We start from the raw sequence: 21,123 nt of genomic DNA on the forward strand, positions 1-21,123 counted from the left end.
ATATGTTACTATGTTCTCTTCCACTCCTGGGAATTTTCAATTAACAATTTATTTAACAAACATTTATATTGCATTTACTTTGAGTAACTTTACAAATTTTAGCTTATTAATCTTTATAACAACCCTATAAGATAGGTATTATTATTATTATCCTAACTTTACAGATGAGTAAATTGAGGCACAGAAAGATTAAGGAACTTTTCCAGGGGCTAGCAAATCATAGAGCAGGGTTGCAAACATAGGCAATCAGACTCCAACATCTTATACTCTTTGTCACTATGCTCTCAGCTATCTAATTTAGCATGTAACATATGTTAATATTTAGAATTAACATTTTAAAGGCTCTGAGATGTTCTGATTTAATAAATTTAGCCAATTTGGGGATCTAGTTTTTCTTTTCCAAATTTGATGATGGCAACACTTGAGTCATTGTTCAACTCAGACCATGAACACTTCCTCATATTCATGCAGGTCAGATCATTTCACAGCAGTTGGTCATTTTGTTGTTGTTATTGTTCCTCATTTTGGAAGAGGGAAGCAGGTGTCTTGCTTGTGCTGAATGTAATACTAATGACAACAACAAAAGATAGTCCCCTGGGCCAGCTTTATTTAAGGGAAAGCTCTTAAATCAAATAATGAAATATAATTTATTTGTTAAAGAATGAAAACTGATGACCTGGTAGGTGGCTGTATCTTTCCACTGCTGAGTGAGTCTGCTGTGTTCAATTTCCATTCCTGTATCACAATCCTCAAAGCCCAAGGGAAAGAGGAAAGACTTAACCCAAAGAAAAGGTGGGAAAACAAGCACTAGAATCATACAGAAAGGTTCCAGCATCCTTGACTTTAATTTTTAGGGGGACTTTTCCATCCTGAGCATTTACCATATGGTTTATCTTTTTTTTTCTACAAATATACTTGTCATCTTTTGCATCTATTCATCTGGGCCCTAGGTAAGAACTTAAAATTAAAAGCTTATTCTCTAGATGGATTTCCAAGTGCTATTACAAAGTATGGCAGGTTTAACAAACAAGTTCAATAAAAGCAGTCTCCAATTTGCTTCAATAAATTAAGAGGTTGCTCATACCCTCAGCTAGATAGCAGTTGTCCTATCTTTATCTTTTAGGTTATACCATTGCTTCATATGTGTTGATAAAGATTTTAATATATACATTTTGAACACTAGCTTTTTAATCAAAATGCTCCGTCAAAACCCTTTCTCCCTGGATTACAAAGAGATGCTCTTATTTCACTGACAATCTATATTTCTAGTACTTGCTTATATTTTATTTCATTGCCAATTAGGATTTCCCAATCCTACCTAATAAATCCCTACATAACAGTGCATCTATTCAAACTCTGAGGAAAATGTAGGTGCCATTCAGATGTGAAAACTTATTACAAGATTGAAATAGATTTCTAATGCATTTATCATTCATTTTTGTAGCACGTGATTTAGATCAGAAAAAAACAATAATGAATGGTTTGACAGTTTCCACTCATATACACCAAACATAATACACTTCGACTAGTTTTTGGCTATTATGGACCTTAACATACAATGTGACCTTGGTCTGGGAAAGCATGTTTGGTTTGCACAGAAACTTAATCGTAAGAAGTCATAAGTAGAAATATTCTTCTTTACTGCCCTTTTCCAGGACTAGGAAATTTATTGCTTGTGGGACAGGTAAGATATGAACAATGGGCCAAATAGAGTCCAGGGTTATCTCATCCGTGTGAAAACTGCTGCTGAAAATCGATGTGACCTCTGCTACACTGTCATCCCAATTCCCACCCTCTGTGTCCTATTTGTCTTTTAGTAGAAGCTTAGATCTGTGTGCTGTCTCTATGTGTCTCTCTTGGGCCAGATTATCAAAATGAATCATTGCCTGCACACCTCTTATATTTCTATTTATTTTCCTGGTGTTGACTAGGTCTGATGAAATACGATTCTTTTTGCATTTGATCCTCACTGCAGCAAGCAACACCTAATTCAGCTGTGTCTATCTCTTTAAAGAAGAGTAATACTATTTTGAAACTTCAATCTTCTATACAGCAACATTACAAACCATAGACCATACAAACTGTCTTCATAGTCAATAGTAATTTTACTTTCAGCCAATTTAATGGCATTTCATTCGTCTCCAAATAGAAGACTTCTGATGATTTTAAGGTAGTTCTAATTTTGTTTTATGCATACCTAACATATTGCTTTCGTTTTCAGGTATTTTGTTTGTAGAATACCCTGATCACTGAGGTTACATGTGTGTGTAGAGTGATACATGACAAAGAATCCATAATTTTAAGAAGTCTCCCCTGATGCAAAATATTTATTCAGGAGAAACATTATATTATCTCAGAATCAGCAGGAAGTCAATGTTCTAACTTTGTGGTGGTTTATTTTGTAAAAATAGATCTTCCAGGCTACATAAATTCATCTCTAAGATTTATAAACATCAATATAAAGATGTTGAACCTCCCCAATTATTATTAATATTGATAGATCATAATGAAGTCATTCTACCTATCCACTTAATGCACTCATGTGCAGAAGACAAAATACTAGCTAAATACGTACTTCAAGTAACACAAATAAAGCATAATATTCGTTAGCTGTTGAGAAATATCCCTTAGAGACATTAGAGCTGCTACCTAAGACATATTTTAGAATTTATATTTTAATGAGATATTTCCAATGTTCAAACCTTGTACTTGAAATAGATCACAGAACATGTGCTCACTCCCTCTGGAATACTTTGCCTCTTCCAAAACTACTACTGACAAAGAAGGAAGGGAGGGAGGGAGGGAGGGAGGAAGGGAGGAAGGAAGGAAGGAAGGAAGGAAGGAAGGAAGGAAGGAAGGAAGGAAGGAAGGAAGGAAGGAAGGAAAGGAAGGAAAGAAGGAAGAAATGTTCTATAAGAGGTTAGGGTTAATTTTACAAGCAAGTTGTATAAAATACATGCATCAGGCATTTATGATCAAAATATTATTTGTAAGTTTTACTAAAAAAAAAATCCTGGGAATATGTTCATTATAGTTTCCTGTGCTAAAAGAAAATTAGCAGGCTATTTTTTGCATACTATTGAATTCTTTAAAACTGATAAACAACTACATTTTGGATTCAAATAATGTGAAACTGTTGATTTCTAAAATAATCGTTAGCATTTTTATCCCTATAGGTTTTAGAAAATTAGAAATTGTAAAGGTGATCTATATCAAGAGTATTTTATTCAGAGATAATGCTATCCCATTAGGTGATCCCACAGAAGTTCCCGCAATTGTGTGCCACAGCTTCCCACACAAAAAATCCCACAGCAAACCATGATGACTGTGAAATCAATAGGGTTCAAGACTCTGCTCACTAAATATATAGGCTGCTTGCAATTGAAAAATGAGTTCTAACTGTATGACAAATCCATATTCCTATCCTTACAAAGACCAGAACCAACAGCTAGATTTTTGTTTTCAAACCATGTGAAAATTGGTTAGGTCTAGATTCAAGCTTAACTTTTTCCTGAATGAGTCTCAAAATATATGGGGTCACTGAAAATTTTTATGACCAGAGAGATACATATTTTCAAATGTTACTTGTGCTCAGTTACTGGTGAGTAGAGTAATTTTGTTTGAGGTGCTGTGATCAACTCATTGTGCACTGCTATTGAAGCCAGTTAAGAATGCCAGGTTTTATTTGGCTACATTCCAAGATTACCTCTGTAGCAGTTTATTTTTACATATATCAAAAAAGCCCCAATTCTTAATTGCAGAGGAAACTTTGCTATCTGGTTCATACATCTCACAAAGATTTTCAACCAGAATTCAAGTATATGGCCAAGTAGTTAGCGTCTCAAAGTAAGAGGAGATTCCTTTTGTAATGAGATGTATCTGTGCAAAACAAATCTGAAATATCTTATTAGACAAAAATCCTATTGGTGTCTCTTCATATGAAGCTAAGAGGGAATCTCATTAAAGTAATTAGTGTGGGGGGGAAGTTAATATAAAAATATAAGGGGAGAAAATATACACTTTGTGGTTTTACACATAGGTGGTTATTTTTTTCATAAGAAATATTTTTCAAAATAAAAGGTAACACTGGAAACAACCCAGATGCCAAACTAGTGAATGATTAAACAGACAGTCATGTATCCATGCAATAGAAAACTTTTCAACAATAAAAAGGAAAAAAAAACACTGATACATGCCACAACATGGATGAACGTCAAAAACATTATGCTAAGTGAAAGAAGACAAACACAAAAGATCACTTACGATATGATTCTATTTATGTAAATATCCAGAAAAGGCAATCCAATAGAGATAAAAAGTAGATTAGTGGTTGCCAGGAGCTGGGAATGGGAAAGGAGATTAATTGTAAATGGGCATGAGGGGTATTTTGGGGGTGACTGAGGTGTTCTAAAATAGATTTTTGGTAATGGTTGTACGATTCTGTAAATTTACTAAACCTCATCGATGCATACAATTAAAATAGATGAATTTTATTATATGTAAATTATACTTCAATAAAGGTGTTAAAATATGGAGATGATAGATATAGATAGATAGATTTAAAGAGAAAAACTAAAAAGCAATTAGTGTTTTACCAGGAAGTGATCTGATTACTTAATTTATAGATATTAATAAGCATGTCAAATTTGTTTCTCCAAATTTTATGCCAATTAGCAGTAAATGTTGATTCATTTTCACTGATTCTTTACTGAAACATTTATTTGAGAAATGAGAGGCAGCTGGGAAATAGGTATGACTTCCAGTTATGAGTTTTCCATCATTTAGCTTTAGAAACAAAATCTTTATAGAGATGAAGGAAACATAGTGAAAATTTTGAGCTGTTAGTTTATGAACCTTCTGATATTAATTTTGTTTCTTGCAGAAGAGGTACCCGTTCAAATTCCAATGATGAAGTCACCCCTGGACAAGATCCAACTGACTCCTGGGCAGGCATTGCCTCCTGGATTCCCTGGACCATTCATTTTTGCTGATAGTCTGTCCTCTGTGGAGACTCTGTTGACCAACATTCAGGTCAACAATATTTCTATAAACAAAATAAATGTAATACAAGACATTAGCACCTACATAAATTATTTCATATTTGAGAAATTAAAACAGATAAGATGAACTGCATGTCATTTGCTGTACTTTGACAGGGTCTACTGAAAGTGGCTTTGGATAATGCTCACATCCAAGAGAAGCAGATTCAACAAGAAAAAAAGGAACTGCGAATGGAGCTCTATAGAGAGAGAGAAATTAGAGAAAACCTTGAAAGACAACTCGCAGTTGAGCTTCAAAGTAGAAGTAAGTTTAACAAGTTCAATATAAGTGAATAAGTAAAGATTGTGTTGGAGATATTTTCAGTAGTAATAGAAATATTCTCAGGGATAGCCAGGAACTGCTGAAAACAAATGACAAGTTAAGAATCAAATACTGTGTGCAATCCACAAGGTAAGATGTTTACACTATTTCTCTTTGTAATTAAACATAATGAGCAAGATCTACACTTCATTTTTGGAAACATGAATATTCTTAGTTCTCTCACAATTTCACAAAATACTCCTGGATATATATATATTCTAACAATTCCTTATGTATTAAATGCTTACTCTTTGCCAAGAACAATGTTCGATTCTGGGGTTAGAAGATAAAACTCAGTCCCTGTCCTTGAAAGACTTACATTTCAGAGGACTAGCACAACCAACCAGCTAATTATAAGACAAAGTGGAAAGAACAAAGATGTACATCATATATGTTTATATAGAGAGGGGGTAGTTAGCTCAGCTTGGTGGTGTGGGGAATTGATGGTCGAAGAAGGTTTTCTGATGCTGACACTTGAAACTGAGTCTTGAAGAAACAGTAAGCCAAGAAAAACATGAGAGTAACTGAGTGATCTGGTCATTCTAGAACAATGAACATAGGCATGGAGGCAAGAAGCCTCAAACATGGGCAAATATATACAGTGTATTAATACCATGACTTTGAGTTTTATGAAGTGAATGTTGGGAGATAATGCATAACGAAAGTAGAGGCTAAATTATAAAGGCCATTTTATTTTTTAACATCTTTATTGGAGAATAATTGCTTAACAATGGTGTGTTTGTTAGTTATGTTAATAACAATGTGAATAAGCTATACATATACATATATCCCCATATCTCCTCCCTCTTGTGTCTTCTCCCACTCTGCCTATCCCACCCCTCTAGGTGGTCACTAAGCACCAAGCTGATCTCCTTGTGCTATGCAGCTGCTTCCCACTAGCTACCTATTTTACTTTGGGTAGTATATATAAGTCAGTGCCACTCTCTCACTTCGTCCCAGCTTACCCTTCCCCCTCCCCATGTCCTCAAGTCCATTCTCTACATCTGCGTCTGTATTCCAGTCCTGCACCTAGGTTCTTCAGGACCTTTTTTTTTTTTAGATTCCATATATATGCGTTAGCATATGGTATTTGTTTTTCTCTTTCTGACTTACTTAACTCTGTTTGACAGAGTCTAGGTCCATCCACCTCACTACAAGTAACTCAATTTTGTTTCTTTTTATGGCAGAGTAATATTCCATTGTATATATGTGCCACATCTTCTTTTTCCATTCATCTGTCAATGGACACTTAGGTTGCTTCCATGTCCTGGCTATTGTAAATAGAGCTGCAATGAACACTGTGGTACACGACTCTTTTTAAATTATGGTTTTCTCAGTGTATATGCCCAGTAGTGGGATTGCTGGGTGGTATGGTAGGTCTATTTTTAGTACTTTAAGGAACTTCCATACTGTTCTCCATAGTGGCTGTATCAAGTTACATTCCCACCAACAGTGCAAGAGGGTTCCCTTTTCTTCACACCCTCTCCAGCATTTATTGTTTGTAGACTTTTTGATGATGGCCATCCTGACTGATGTGAGGTGATACCCCATTGTAGTTTTGAGTTGCATTTCTCTAATGATTAGTGATGCTGAGCATCCTTTCATGTGTTTGTTGGCAAACTGTATATCTTTGGAGAAATGTCTATTTAGGTCTTTTGCCCATTTTTGGATTGAGTTGTTTGTTTTTCTCATATTGAGCTGCATGAGCTGCTTGTAAATTTTGGAGATTAATCCTTTGTCAGTTGCATCATTTGCAAATATTTTCTCCATTCTGAGGGTTGTCTTTTCATCTTGTTTATGGTTTCCTTTGCTGTGCAAAAGCTTGGAAGTTTCGTTAGGTCTCATTTGTTTATTTTTGTTTTTATTTCCGTTTCTCTTGGGGGTGGGTCAAAAAGGATCTTGCTGTGATTTATGTCATAGAGTGTTCTGCCTATGTTTTCCTCAAAGAGTTTTACAGTGTCTGGTCTTACATTTAGGTCTTTAATCCACTTTGAGTTTCTTTTTATGTATGGTGTTAGGGAGTGTTCTAATTTCACTCTTTTACATGTAGCTGTCCAGTTTTCCCAGGACCACTTATTGAAGAGGCTCTCTTTTCTCCATTGTATATTCTTGCCTCCTTTATCAAAAATAAGGTGACCATATGTGCGTGGATTTATGTCTGGCTTTCTATCCTGTTCCATTGGTCTATATTTCTGTTTTTGTGCCAGTACCATAAGGTCTTGATTACTGTAGCTTTGTAGTATAGTCTGAAGTCAGGGAGCCTGATTTCTCCAGCACCAGTTTTTTTCTCAAGATTGCTTTGGCTATTCGGGGTCTTTTGTATTTCCATACAAATTGTGAAATTTTTTGTTCTAGTTCTGTAAAAAATGCCATTAGTAGCTTGACAGGGATTGCATTGAATCTGTAGATTGGTTTGGGTAGTATACACATTTTTACAATGTTGATTCTTCCAATACAAGAACATGGTATATCACTCCATCAGTTTGTATCATCTTTAATTTCTTGCATCAGTGTCTTATAGTTTTCTGCATACAGGTTTTTGTCTCCTTAGGTAGGTTTATTCCTAGGTATTTTATTCTTTTTGTTGCAGTATTAAATGGGAGCGTTTCCTTAATTTCTCTTTCAGAGTTTTCATCATTAGTGTATAGGAGTGCAAGAGATTTCTGTGCATTAATTTTGTATCCTGCTACTTTACCAAATTCACTGATTAGCTCTAGTAGTTTTCGGGTAGCGTCTTTAGGATTCTCTATGTGTAGTATCATGTCATCTGCAAACAGTGACAGCTTTATTTCTTCTTTTCCGATTTGGATTCCTTTTATCTCTTTTTCTTCTCTGATTGCTGTGGCTAAAACTTCAAAAAGTATGTTGAATAATGGTGGTAAGAGTGGGCAACCTTGTCTTGTTCCTGATCTTAGTGGGAATGGTTTCAGATTTTCACCACTTAGAATGATGTTGGCTGTGGGTTTGTCACCTATGGCCTTTATTATGTTGAGGTAAGTTCCCTCCATGCCTACTTTCTGGAGGGTTTTTATCATAAATTGGTGTTGAATTTTTTTGAAAGCTTTTTCTGCATCTATTGAGATGATCATGTGGTTTTTATCCTTCAATTTGTTACTATGGTGTATCACATTGATTGATGTGTGTATATTGAAGAATCCTTGCATTCCTCGAGTAAACCCCACTTGATCATGGTGTATGATCCTTTTAATGTGCTGTTGGATTCTGTTTGCTAGTATTTTGTTGAGGATTTTTGCATCTATGTTCATCAGTGATATTGGCCTGTAGTTTTCTTTCTTTGAGACATCTTTGTCTGGTTTTGGTATCACGGTGATGGTGGCCTCATAGAAGGAGTTTGGGAGTGTTCTTCCCTCTGCTATATTTTGGAAGAGTTTGAGAAGGATAGGTGTTAGCTCTTCTCTAAATGTTTGATAGAATTCGCCTGTGAAGCCATCTGGTCCTGGGCTTTTTTTTTTGTTGGAAGATTTTTATCACAGTCTCAATTTCAGTGCTTGTGATTGGTCTGTTTATATTTTCTATTTCTTCCATGTTCAGTCTCGGAAGGTTGTGCATTTCTAAGAATTTGTCCATTTCTTCCAGGTTGTCCATTTTATTGGCATAGAGTTGCTTGTAGTAATCTCTCATGATCCTTTGTATTTCTGCAGTGTCAGTTGTTACTTCTCCTTTTTCATTTCTAATCCTATTGATTTGAGTTATTCTCCCTTTTTTTCTTGATGAGTCTAGCTAATGGTTTATCAATTTTTTTTTTCTTCTCAAAGAACCAGGTTTTAGTTTTATTGATCTTTGCTAATGTTTCTTTCATTTCTTTTTCATTTATTTCTGGTCTGATCTTTATGATTTCTTTCCTTCTGCTACGTTTGGGGATTTTTTGATCTTCTTTCTCTAATTGTTTTAAGTGTAAGGTTAGGTGTTTTCTTTCAGATGTTTCTTGTTTCTTGAGGGTAGGATTGTATTACTATAAACTTCCCTCTTAGAACTGCTTTTGCTACATCCCATAGGTTATGGGTCATAGTGTTTTCATTGTCATTTGTTTCTAGGTATTTTTTGATTTCCTAATTGATTTCTTCAGTGATCTCTTGGTTATTAAGTCGTGTATTGTTTATCCTCCATGTGTTTGTATTTTTTACAGATTTTTTCCTGTAATTGATATCTAGTCTCATAGCACTGCAGTCAGAAAAGATACTGGATATGATTTCAATTTTCTTAAATTTACCAAGGCATGATTTGTGACCCAAGATATGATCTCTGCTGGAGAATGTTCCATGAGCACATGAGAAGAAAGTGTATTCTGTTGTTTTTGGTTGGACTGTCCTATAAATATCAATTAAGTCCATCTTCTTTTATGTATAATTTAAAGCTTTCGTTTCCTTATTTATTTTCATTTGTATGATGTTTCCATTGGTGAAAGTGGGGTGTTAAAGTCCCCTACTATGACTGTGTTACTGTCTATTTCCCCTTTAATGGCTGTTAGCATTTTCCTTATGTATTGAGGTGCTCCTTTGTTGGGTGCATAAATATTTACAATTGTTATATCTTCTTCTTTGACTGATCCCTTGATCATTATGTAATGTCCTTCTTTGTCTCTTGTAATAGTCTTTATTTTAAATTTTATTTGTCTGATATGAGAATTGCTACTCCAGCTTTCCTTTGATTTCCATTTGCATGGAATATCTTTTTCCATCCCCTCACTTTCAGTCTGTATGTGTCCCTAGGTCTGAAGTGGGTCTCTTGTAGACAGCATATATATGGGTCTTGCTTTTGTATCCATTCAGACAGTCTATGTCTTTTGGTTAGAGCATTTAATCCATTTACATTTAAGGTAATTCTTGATATGTATGTTCCTATTACCATTTTCTTAATTGTTTGGGGTTTGTTATTGTAGGTCTTTTCCTTCTCTTGTGTTTCCTGCCTAGAGAAGTTCCTTTAGCATTTGTTGTAAAGATGGTTTCATAGTGCTGAATTCTCTTAGCTTTTGCTTGTCTGTAAATGTTTTAATTTCTCTGTCAAATCTGAATATGATACTTGCTGGGTAGAGTAATCTTGGTTGTAGGTTTTTTCCTTTCATCACTTTAAATATGTCCTTCCACTCCCTTTTGGCTTGCAGACTTTCTGATGAAAGATCAGCTGTTAACCTTATGGGGAGTCCCTTGTGTGTTATTGGTGGTTTTTCCCTTGCTGCTTTTTATATTTTTTCCTTGTATTTAATTTTTGATAGTTTGATTAATATGTTTCTTGGCATGTTTCTCCTTGGATTTATCCTGTATGAGACTCTCTGTGCTTCCTGGACTTGATTGTCTATTTCCTTTCCATATTAGGGAAGTTTTCATCTATAATCTCTTCAAATATTTTCTCAGTCCCTTTCTTTTTCTCTTCTTCTTCTGGGACCTGTGTAATTCAAATGTTGGTGCATTTAACATTGTCCCAGATGTCTCTGAGACAGTCTTCAATTCTTTTCATTTCTTTTTTATTTATTCTGCTCTGCAGTAGTTATTTCCAATATTTTATCTTACAGGTTGCTTATCCGTTCTTCTGCCTCAATTCTTCTGCTATTGATTTCTTCTAGAGAATTTTTAATTTCATTTATTGTGTTGTTCATCATTGTTTGCTCTTTAGCTCTTCTAGGTCCTTGTTAAACGTTTCTTTTATTTTCTCCATTCTTTTTCCACGACTTTTGATCATCTTTACTATCATTACTCTGAATCTTTTTCAAGGAGACTGCCTATTTCCTCTTCATTTGTTTGGTCTGGTGGGTTTTTACCTCACTCCTTCATCTGCTGTGTGTTTCTATGTCTTCTCATCTTGCTTAACTTACTGTGTTTGAGGTCTCCTTTTCATCAGCTGCAGGTTTGTAGTTCCCATTTTTTTTGGTGTCTGCCCCCAGTGGCTAAGGTTGGTTGAGTGGGTTGTGTAGGCTTCCTGGTGGAGGGGCCTAGTGCCTGTTTTCTTGTGGATGAGGCTGGATCTTGTCTTTCTGGTGGGCAGGACTGCGTCCAGTGGTGTGTTTTGGCGTGTCTGTGTCCTTATTATGATTTTAGGCAGCCTCTGCTAATAGGTGGGGTTGTGTTCCTGTCTTGCTAGTTGTTTGGCATAGGGTGTCTAGCACTGTAGCTTGCTTGTCATTGAGCGGAGCTGGGTCTTAGCATTGAGATGGAGATCTCTGGGAGAGCTTTTGCTGTTTGATATTATGTGGAGGTAGGAGGTCTCTGGTGGACAAATATCCTGAACTTGGCTCTCCCTTTGCGCCCAGAGCACCAAGACCCTGTCAGCCACATGGCTCAGAAGAAAAGTTAGGAAAAAAGAAAGAAAGAAAGAAAAAAGTAAAATAAAATAAAAAATTAAAAAGAGAAAAAAAATAAGAAGAAAGGAACAGTCAAACCAAAAAGCAAATCCACAAATGATAAAAAAAGCACTAAAAACTATACTAAAAACAAAATAAAACAAACAAACAAAAAACCGGACAGACAGATCTCTAGGACAAATGGTAAATGCAAAGCTCTACAGACAAAATCACCCAAAGAAGCATGTACATACACACTCACAAAAAGAGAAAAAGGAAAACAATATATATATCATTGCTCCCAAAGTCCACTGCCTAAATTTTGGGATGATTCGTTCTCTGTTCAGGTATTCCACAGATGCAGGGTACATCAAGTTGATTGTGGAGATTTAATCCACTGCTCCTGAGGCTGCTGGGATAGACTTCCCTTTTCTTCTTTGTTCACACAGCTCCTGGGGTTCAGGTTTGGATTTGACCCTGCCTCTGTGTGTCGGTCACCTGAGGGCATCTGTTTTTTGCTCAGAAAGGATGATTTTAAAGGAGCAGCTGATTAGGGAGCTCTGGTTCACTCAGGCCAGGCGGAGGGAGGGGTACGGAATGTGGGGCAAGCCTACAGTGGCAGAGGCCAGTGTGACATTGCAACAGCCTGAGGCACACCGTGTGTTTTCCCGGGGAAGTTGTCCTTGGATCACGGGACCCTGGCAGTGGCAGGATGCACAGGCTCCTGGGAGGGGTGGTGTGGAGGGTGACCTGTGCTTGCACACAGCCTTCTTGGTGGCTGCAGCAGCAGCCTTAGCGTTTCATGCTCATGTCTGTTGTCCATGCTGATAGCCGCGACTCGGGCCCATCTCTGGAGCTTGTTTAGGCAATGCTCTGAATCCCCTCTCCTCGCGCACCCCGAAACAAAGGTCTCTTCCCTCTTAGGCAGTTCCAGACTTTTTCCAGGACTCCCTCCTGGCTAGCTGTGGCACACTAGCCCCCTTCAGGCTCTGTTCACAGAGCCATCTGCAGTCCTCTCCCTGGGATCTGAACTCTGAAGCCCGAGCCTCAGCTCCCAGCTCCCACCCAACCCGGCCGGCAGGTGAGCAGAAAAGCCTCTCAGGCTGGTGAGTGCTGGTCGGCACAATCTTCTGTGCAGGAAACTCTCTGCTTTGCCCTCTGCACACCTCTTGCTGCGCTCTCCTCTGTGGCTCCAAAGCTTCCCCCCCGCCACCCCTCTTCTCTGCCAGTGAAGGGGCTTCCTAGTGTGTGGAACCTTTTCCTCCTTCACAGGTCCCTCACAGTGGTGCAAGTCCCATCTTTATTCTTTTGTCTCTGTTTTTTCTTTTTTCTTTTGCCTTACCCAGGTACGTGGGGAGTTTCTTGCCTTTTGGGAAGTCTGAGGTCTTCTGTCAGCATTCAGTAGGTGTTCTGTAGGATTTCTTGCACATGTACATGTATTTCTCATGTATTTTGGGGGAGGAAGGTGATCTCCACGTCTGACTCTTCCACCATCTTGAAGGTCCACCCATAAAGGCCATTTTTAATCATGTAAAAGATTAGCTTAGACTTTGTCCTGTAGGTTATGGGAAGTATTAAAAGATAAGCAGCAGAGTGATCTAGTCTGCTTTCAATCAGATAGACCGGTGTTGGGAATAGATTAGACGGGAATTGGAGTAAGACTACAAACAAGGAAACTATGTAAAAGGGGATTGCCCTCATCTAGGCCATGGTGATGAGGGCTGAATAGGGTAGCATAAGTATGGACGAAGAAAAAAGTGAGAGAATGGAAAATATTGTACAGAAATAGAAATAACTTTCTAACAATGGGTAGGCATTTGATAATCTATAGATGTGGATAATGAGACTAGCTCGTTTCAAAACCAGAGAAAATTCAAAACCTTAACCAATAATTTTCACCTCTTCCTTATATTTACCATAAAATACAAAACAGCAGCAAAAGTGACTATTGTGCTTTTCAGCTTCTTTCTCTTCTTTGCTTATTCTTCTATAGAATGATCACAAAGCAAAAGTCAATTAAAAGAGTTAAAGAGTGGGAATGAGAGGCAAAAAGGGAGAGAAAATTCACAACCCAGATAATGCCTCCCTAAACTAGGAAGAATTACTCCAGTCGAGTGAAATCCACTAACTTTATACTATTCCAGTATAGCATATTATATTCTGAAATTTGCATCAAGAAATTGAAATTTTACTGTACATTTTCCTTAAGACCTAAGAATTATTAGTTCAGTTCAAAATGGAAAGTCAGTCATTACATTTAAAAAGAATTAAACCTCTTCTTATCTTGCCAAAGTCATTAAATACTACTAAACAAAAGCTAAATTGTCTTTTTAAAGTTTGGAGAAATTAGTTTATTTCTGATATTTGGGATGCAATATATATTATTATGATTAGGAGTCATAAAAGCACATTTGTTTAGTAGGGAAATTATTTATACTAAAGTACCAAATATGTTAAATATAATAACATTCACAAATTGACTTAGGAAAATCTACTACATATAGTAAAATTGTCTTCTAACTTTTAGGGATGTACTGATACTGATTTCTATTTACTAACTTCTTACAGAGTCTTCAGGTCTGTCTTTATAATTGGTATCATATCTATTGTCTTTTAAAAAGTCTTAGACATTGTAGATGTAATATTGCATCTATTATCAGATTTACTATGAAGCATTTATTATTTAATAAATTTAGCAATTTTTATGATATAATAATAATACCACTACTAATATTCTATCATCATTACTACTACTGTCATTACTGTCACTACTACTACTACCATCACTACTACTACTACTACTACTACTACTACTAATACTACTACCATCACTAGCTAATGCTTATCAATTGTCTGCTATGTGCTAAGCACTGTTTTTAACATTTTACATCTTATGACTAGCATAATGAAAAGAAACTACTCTGTTATCCTCATTGATTTAGAGAAACTATCTGCTTCATCTCTATGAATTTCAGCATCATCATCTATTACAATAGTTGACTGCATGATCACTTAAATTCCTTTCTAGTTGCCTAAATATCTCATACCCAGTAAACCTACTTTTTAGGACAAAGGGTGAGCTCTTTATCTAAAGTCATATGATTGAAAAGAAAAATGGAGAAAATTGATATTGTAGTTAAAAAGTAATATCTCCCCAAGTTTATAGAAAAAATAGTAGCAACATATATAAAGAACATATGTAAAACTATATATATGTTTATAGTAAACTGTATATATATTAAACTATATATATAGTAAGAATCCCTATGAGTATCTTTTTTTAAAGAAAACATTGTTTCACACTTATACATTCCTTCTAACTACCTTTTTTTTTCCTAGCCAGAATGTGTTACTTGAATTAAACATATGTTATAATATTCTTTGCAGCTTAAACACTTAGAATCAAAGAATGATAGAGCTACAAGAGAGCTTGGAGCTCATCTGTCTTGGTTCTTGACCAACTATACGGTCCCCAGGCTTTGAAACAACTACCCATATGATCTTTGGCCCTCAAGCTATGAGAACTACTAGTTCTGGGATCTTGAATAAATTTCTTGACCTCTCAAGGACTCAATTTCCTCATCTATAAAATGGAGATAACAATATCTTCCTTGCTGAGTTGTTGTAAGTTTTAAATGAGATATAGTCCTAGAAAAATGTTCAGTACATGGTAGGTCCTAAATAAATTATAGTTATTATTTTTATATAATTTTTATTGTAATATTCTGTGGCATTGTTTATAATATATGGAATCATAAATTTCAAGGGAATCAACATATGGAATATTTTTGAATAAATAATTTTACTAGAAGCAAAATTTTGTCTTATCAAGGACATTGCTATACATTAATTTGAATAAATCTATGTTTTTGATTTAAATAATTTACTAAATGCTTTATTTGAATGATGATAATTAAGTATAATTATGATAGTAAAATCTTTTTATGCTTAACCTTATTTAATAGTCTTTTACCAAAAATAACAGAAACCATACATTCTCGGTGTCTTTATTCCAAGATTTCCATCTTGTTATTACCTTAGTCCTCTGAATTTTTGTCTAAATGAACATAAATTTAGATGAGTAAATGACTCTCTTTAAGTTGCTGAAGGTCATTTATATGAAAAGACATTGAACTGTGAGATAAATACAACTGAAACTCAAATTAGCATCATATTCACTTTAGTGCAATCAAAATATTTTAATTGTATTTGAATAATTTTAAGATTTTTAAATGTCATATAATTTTGTTTAATATTCCTTGAATATTTTTCTATTGTCCTAATATCAATATCTTAAATTTTTACAACTGATTTAGGAAGAATGTGAAGGTCGGTCTGCTTAGAACCCTGCAGTGAACCAATATATTGCTGGAGCCCAGTAATTCTGTTTGAGAAATTATCACAGATTTCAAGGTTTCAGAGAACAGTAACAATCATACATTAGGGCACTTAAAGTTTCTAGTTAAGACATAAGGCCTTGAGAGTTGAGTTATAATTGTTTTTACCTCTTCTTTACCTTTTCTGTTTATGAAAGAAATGTTGTTGTGCCTTTACAGATTGCTTAACATAATCATTGCTGAAAGTTATTCTCTTTAAAATGTAGAGATAGATTCAAATATAAATATATGGAGAGAGACAGAGTCTGATGATATGTGCATATATTTAAAGAGATAGATATTTGCCCTAAAAACTGGTAACATCTCAAAGAAATAGACCCTTGACACTGTAAGTTTTAAAAGACATACAATGTTTTTTCTTTTTCTTCCATACATCTTTTTTATTTTCATCTTTATTGGAGTATAAATGCTTTACAATGTTGTGTTAGTTTCTGCTGTACAACAAAGTGAATCAGCTATATGTATACATATATCCCCATATCCCCTCCCTCTTGAGCCTCCCTCCCACCCTCCCTATCCCACCCCTCTAGGTTATCACAATGCATCCAGCTGATCTCCCTGTGCTATGCAGCAGCTTCCCACTACCCATCCATTTTACATTTGGTAGTGTATATATGTCAGTTCTACTCTCTTACTCCATCCCAGCTTCCACTTCTCCCCCTGTGTCCTCAAGTATATTGCCTACATCTGTGTCTTTATTCCTGCCCTGCCACTAGGTTCATCAGTACTGTTTTTCTTTAGATTTCATATATATGCGTTAGCATACGGTGTTTGTTTTTCTTTTTCTGACTTACCGCATTCTGTATGACAGACTCTATGTCCATCCACCTCATTACAAATAACTCAATTTCGTTCCATTTTATGGCAGAGTAATATTCCATTGTATACATGTGTCACATTTTCTTTATCCATTCGTCTGTCGATGGGCATCTAGGTTGCTGCCTTGTCCTGGCTATTGTAAATAGCACTGCGATGAACATTGTGGTACATGTATCTTTTTGAATTATGGTTTTCTCAGGGTATATGCCCAGGAATGGGATTGCTGGGACACATGGTAATTCTATTTTTAGTTTTTTAAGGAACCTCCATTCTCTAATGATTAGTGATGTTGAGTATATTGTCATGTGTTTGTTGGCAATCCATATGTCTTCTTTGGAGAAATGTCTGTTTAGGTCTTCCACCCATTTTCGATTGGGTTGTTTGTTTTCTCAATATTGAGCTGAATGAGCTGCTTGTTTATTTTGGAAATTAATCCATTGTCAGTTGCTTCATTTGCAAATATTTTCTCCCATTCTGAGAGTTGTCTTTTCATCTTATTTATTCTTTCCTTTGCTGTGTAAAAGCTTTTAAGTTTCATTAGGTCCCATTTGTTTATTTTTGTCCCTTACTCTAGGAGGTGGGCCAGAAAGGATCTTGCTGTGACTTATGTCATAGAGTGTTCTGCCTATGTTTTCCTCGAAGAGTTTGATAGTGTTTGGCCTTACATTTAGGTCTTTAATCCACTTTGAGTTTATTTTTGTGTATGGTGTTAGGAAGTGTTTTAATTTCATTCTTTTACATGTAGCTGTCCAGTTTTCTCAGCACCACTTATTGAAGAGGCTGTCATTCCTCCATTGTATATTCTTGCCTCTTTTATCAAAGATAAGGTGACCATATGTGTGTGGGTTTATCTCTGGGCTTTCTATTCTTTTCCATTGATCTATATTTCTGTGTTTGTGCCAGTACCATACTGTTTTGATTACTGTAGCTTTGTCATATAGTCTGAAGTCAGGGAGCCTGATTCCTCCAGCTCCATTAGCTCTTCAGGGTCTTTTGTGTTTCCATACAAATTGTGAGATTTTTTGTTCTAGTTCTGTGAAAATGCCACTGGTAATTTGATATGGATTGCATTGAATCTGTAGATTGCTTTCAGTACTATAGTCATTTTCACAGTGTTGATTCTTCCAATCCAAGAGCATGGTATATCTCTTCATCTGTTTGTACTGTCCTTGATTTCTTTCATCAGTGTTGTACAGTTTTCTGCATACAGGTCTTTTGACTCCTTAGGTAGGTTTATTCCTAGGTATTGTATTCTTTGTATTGCAATGGTAAATGGGAATATTTCCTTAATTTCTATTTCTGATTTTTCATTGTTAGTGTATAGGAATGCAAGAGATTTCTGTGCATTAATTTTGTATCCTGCTACTTTACTAAATTCATTGATTAGCTCTAGTAGTTTTCTGGTAGCATCTTCAGGATTTTCTATGCATAGTATCATATCATCTGCAAAGAGTGACAGTTTTACTTCTTCTTTCCCAGTTTGGATTTCTTTTATTTCTTTTCCTTCTCTGATTGCCATGGCTAAAACTTCCAAAACTATGTTGAATAATAGTGGTGGAGTAAGCACCCTTGTGTTGTTCCTGATCTTAGAGGAAGTGCTTTCAGTTTTTCACCAATGAGAATGAAGTTGTCTGTGGGTTTGTCATATATGGCTTTTATTATGTTGAGGTAGGTTCCCTCTATGCCCACTCTCTGGAGAGTTTTTATCATAAATGGGTGTTGAATTTTGTCAAAAGTTTTTCTGCATCTATTAAGATTATCATATGATTTTTATCCTTCAATTTGTTAGTATCACATTGATTGATTTCCATATATTGAAGAATCCTTGCATTCCTGGAATAAACTCCACTTGATCATGGTGTATGATCCTTTTAATGTGCTGTTGGATTCTGTTTGCTAGTATTTTGTTGAGGATTTTTTACATCTATGTTCATCAGCGATATTGACCTGTTTCTTTTTTGTGACATCTTTGTCCCGTTTTGGTATCAGGGTGATGGTGGCCTCATAGAATGTGTTCGGGTGTGTTTAAAGACATACCATGTTTTGAAACTCAATAAATATCTTTAGATTTTCTGTGTTTTGAAATATGTATAGGAATAACCTGATGAATAATAAGAATATTTTTCTTAATCAATTTAGAAAATATTTCATGCTATCACTAAATTCCTGTAGTCAAAGTAGAAAAGAATCTTCCACCACTACTACCACCACCATACAAATACATGTGTATTATAGAGCATACTTACTGGAGATGTGAAAGCAAAAATAAGTTGGTTGCATAATTGAATAATCTTTGGTTGAGTCTAATGATAATTGGAATCAAAAGAAGCTAATCTTATGTTGACTTATGCATTTATATATCTCTCTGAATCTGTATCTATGGTTTATAATTCATCAAAACCGGCAACCTGATTTCAATGACTAAGCCTTTGCAAACTATTTCCCTTTCCATATTTTAGCTACCATGCAAAAGCGCCTGAAGAAGGAGAAAAAAGCAAAGAGAAAACTACAAGAAGCCTTGGAATTTGAATCAAAGCGAAGGGAGCAAGTGGAGCAAGCACTTAAGCAAGCCACTACTAGTGACAGTGGATTGAAGATGTTGAAAGGTAGTGTCTGTATTGCACCTTCACACTCAAGGTACACAAAGCAGAGAGAGGGAGAGAGCCGGGGAGGGAGAAGGGGAGAGGGAGAGGGGGAGAAGGAAAGGAGGGAGGGAGGGAGAAGCTTTGTCCAGGAATACAGTAATTAAAAAATCAATTTGAGGCCAAGTGCTTTAGTTCATTAATTAAATCTGTCAAAATAAGCCCTATTCTGGGAGATATAAATAGTCTAGGAACAGGAAATCCTGCTGCTTTTTGCAGAAGAAGTAATATTGATAACTTCCCTGCACTTAAAATGTAAGTGTTTTAGGTCCATTCGTGTTAAAATATGCTGATGTTTGGTGTACTTTATTTTAATGAACTTTAGAATGCTGGTTCCTTTAATGCAGATTGCATCAGTGATGAGGGCTTAAAGAGTGCCTGGTTGAAAATGAATCTTCTAAGTAAATTCCTGGAGCTCCTGTGAGAAAAGGTGCTTCTGTCATGAAATCTCTTAATTCCAAACTTTTCTGATTCCATTTTAAATTATGAAACCCCACAACGTAATTTCATTTCATAGGCTATTCAAGTTTTTCTTTCATAGCACATTAACAGCTGGTATATCTAACTGATCTGTGTGCATAACAGGGATGAGCCTAAGAATATTATACACAAGCATACACATACTCCATACCTAATATGACACACACATGAACTAAAAGGGGGTTGCTTCAAGTGTCCCATACTAAGAATGAATAGAGAATACTGTACAATGTTCAATCGTATTTTTACCTTTCCAAAAGTTCAGTTCCCTTTTTACTGTGACTGTCTTGGATCATTGTCCTCACAATCGATAGAAATACAGAGGTAGATTATTAGCTCATGACAGCCATGCCTCATTGAGACGCAGAAGAGAGAAGATAAATAATAATACATCAATATCTCACACTGAGGAACATCTTAGACAGTGGGAGCCAGCAATGGGGCCAATATTCTATGCACTCTAATTATTTGAGGCTCTGAACATGTAATTCTGAGGAGGTTTGTCATTTTTCTTTTTACGTATTTGAAATCCACCCATATGTGATTTCCACTCTAGCTCCAGTGTTCTCTGTTATAAAGGAAAAGCAGCTGTTTCTACAGCATGATGGGTAACTTGTATTCAAATCATTTCTTTCTCACATCAATCCTTGATGGATGATATATGGGCGTCTGTTATCACATTACCCAAGGGTGCCTGAGCAAATGTATATATATATATATAGAAATGGCCATATTAAGCTATGCTTCATGTATATGAATAACTTTTAGATAATCACATTTCATATTTAAAATTGAAAATAAAAATCCCAACTCTTTGTTTCTTTTTCTCAACTTCTTTTGAAACAATTCATGTATCTCTTGGTCCCTAGGACCAGTACTAAATAAAGACCACAAATCATAGCCTGTGTTTTGGTGTTCATGTGCATTTAGCATAGAGATAATCTCATCATCTATCACATTTTACAAACGGAAAATATACCATAAGAATGGGGCACTTCTACTTATGGAATTATATTCAATTTTTTTTTATTCCACAGTCAGGGCATGTTACCTGATAGACAGATTATTTCCCCGAGTTTTATCTCTAGAGTGTAAAATGAATAAAGAAATATTTACTATATACCTGGAA

The 21,123-nt window shown here is 35.6% G+C and overlaps 1 protein-coding gene across 1 annotated transcript in view; it reads left to right on the top strand.

Annotated features, from left to right (window-relative positions):
• DACH2 (dachshund family transcription factor 2) overlaps window positions 1–21,123 on the top strand; it is a 596,924-nt gene that overhangs the window by 575,463 nt on the left and 338 nt on the right. Inside the window, exons 9-11 of the mRNA XM_068532639.1 lie at window positions 4,883–5,031; window positions 5,157–5,304; window positions 19,332–19,478. Coding sequence (XP_068388740.1) covers window positions 4,883–5,031; window positions 5,157–5,304; window positions 19,332–19,478 — 444 coding nt within the window. The remainder of the gene's footprint in view (window positions 1–4,882; window positions 5,032–5,156; window positions 5,305–19,331; window positions 19,479–21,123) is intronic.

The sequence above is a fragment of the Eschrichtius robustus genome, chromosome X (genome assembly GCF_028021215.1).
Source record: "Eschrichtius robustus isolate mEscRob2 chromosome X, mEscRob2.pri, whole genome shotgun sequence".
NCBI lineage: Eukaryota > Metazoa > Chordata > Mammalia > Artiodactyla > Eschrichtiidae > Eschrichtius > Eschrichtius robustus.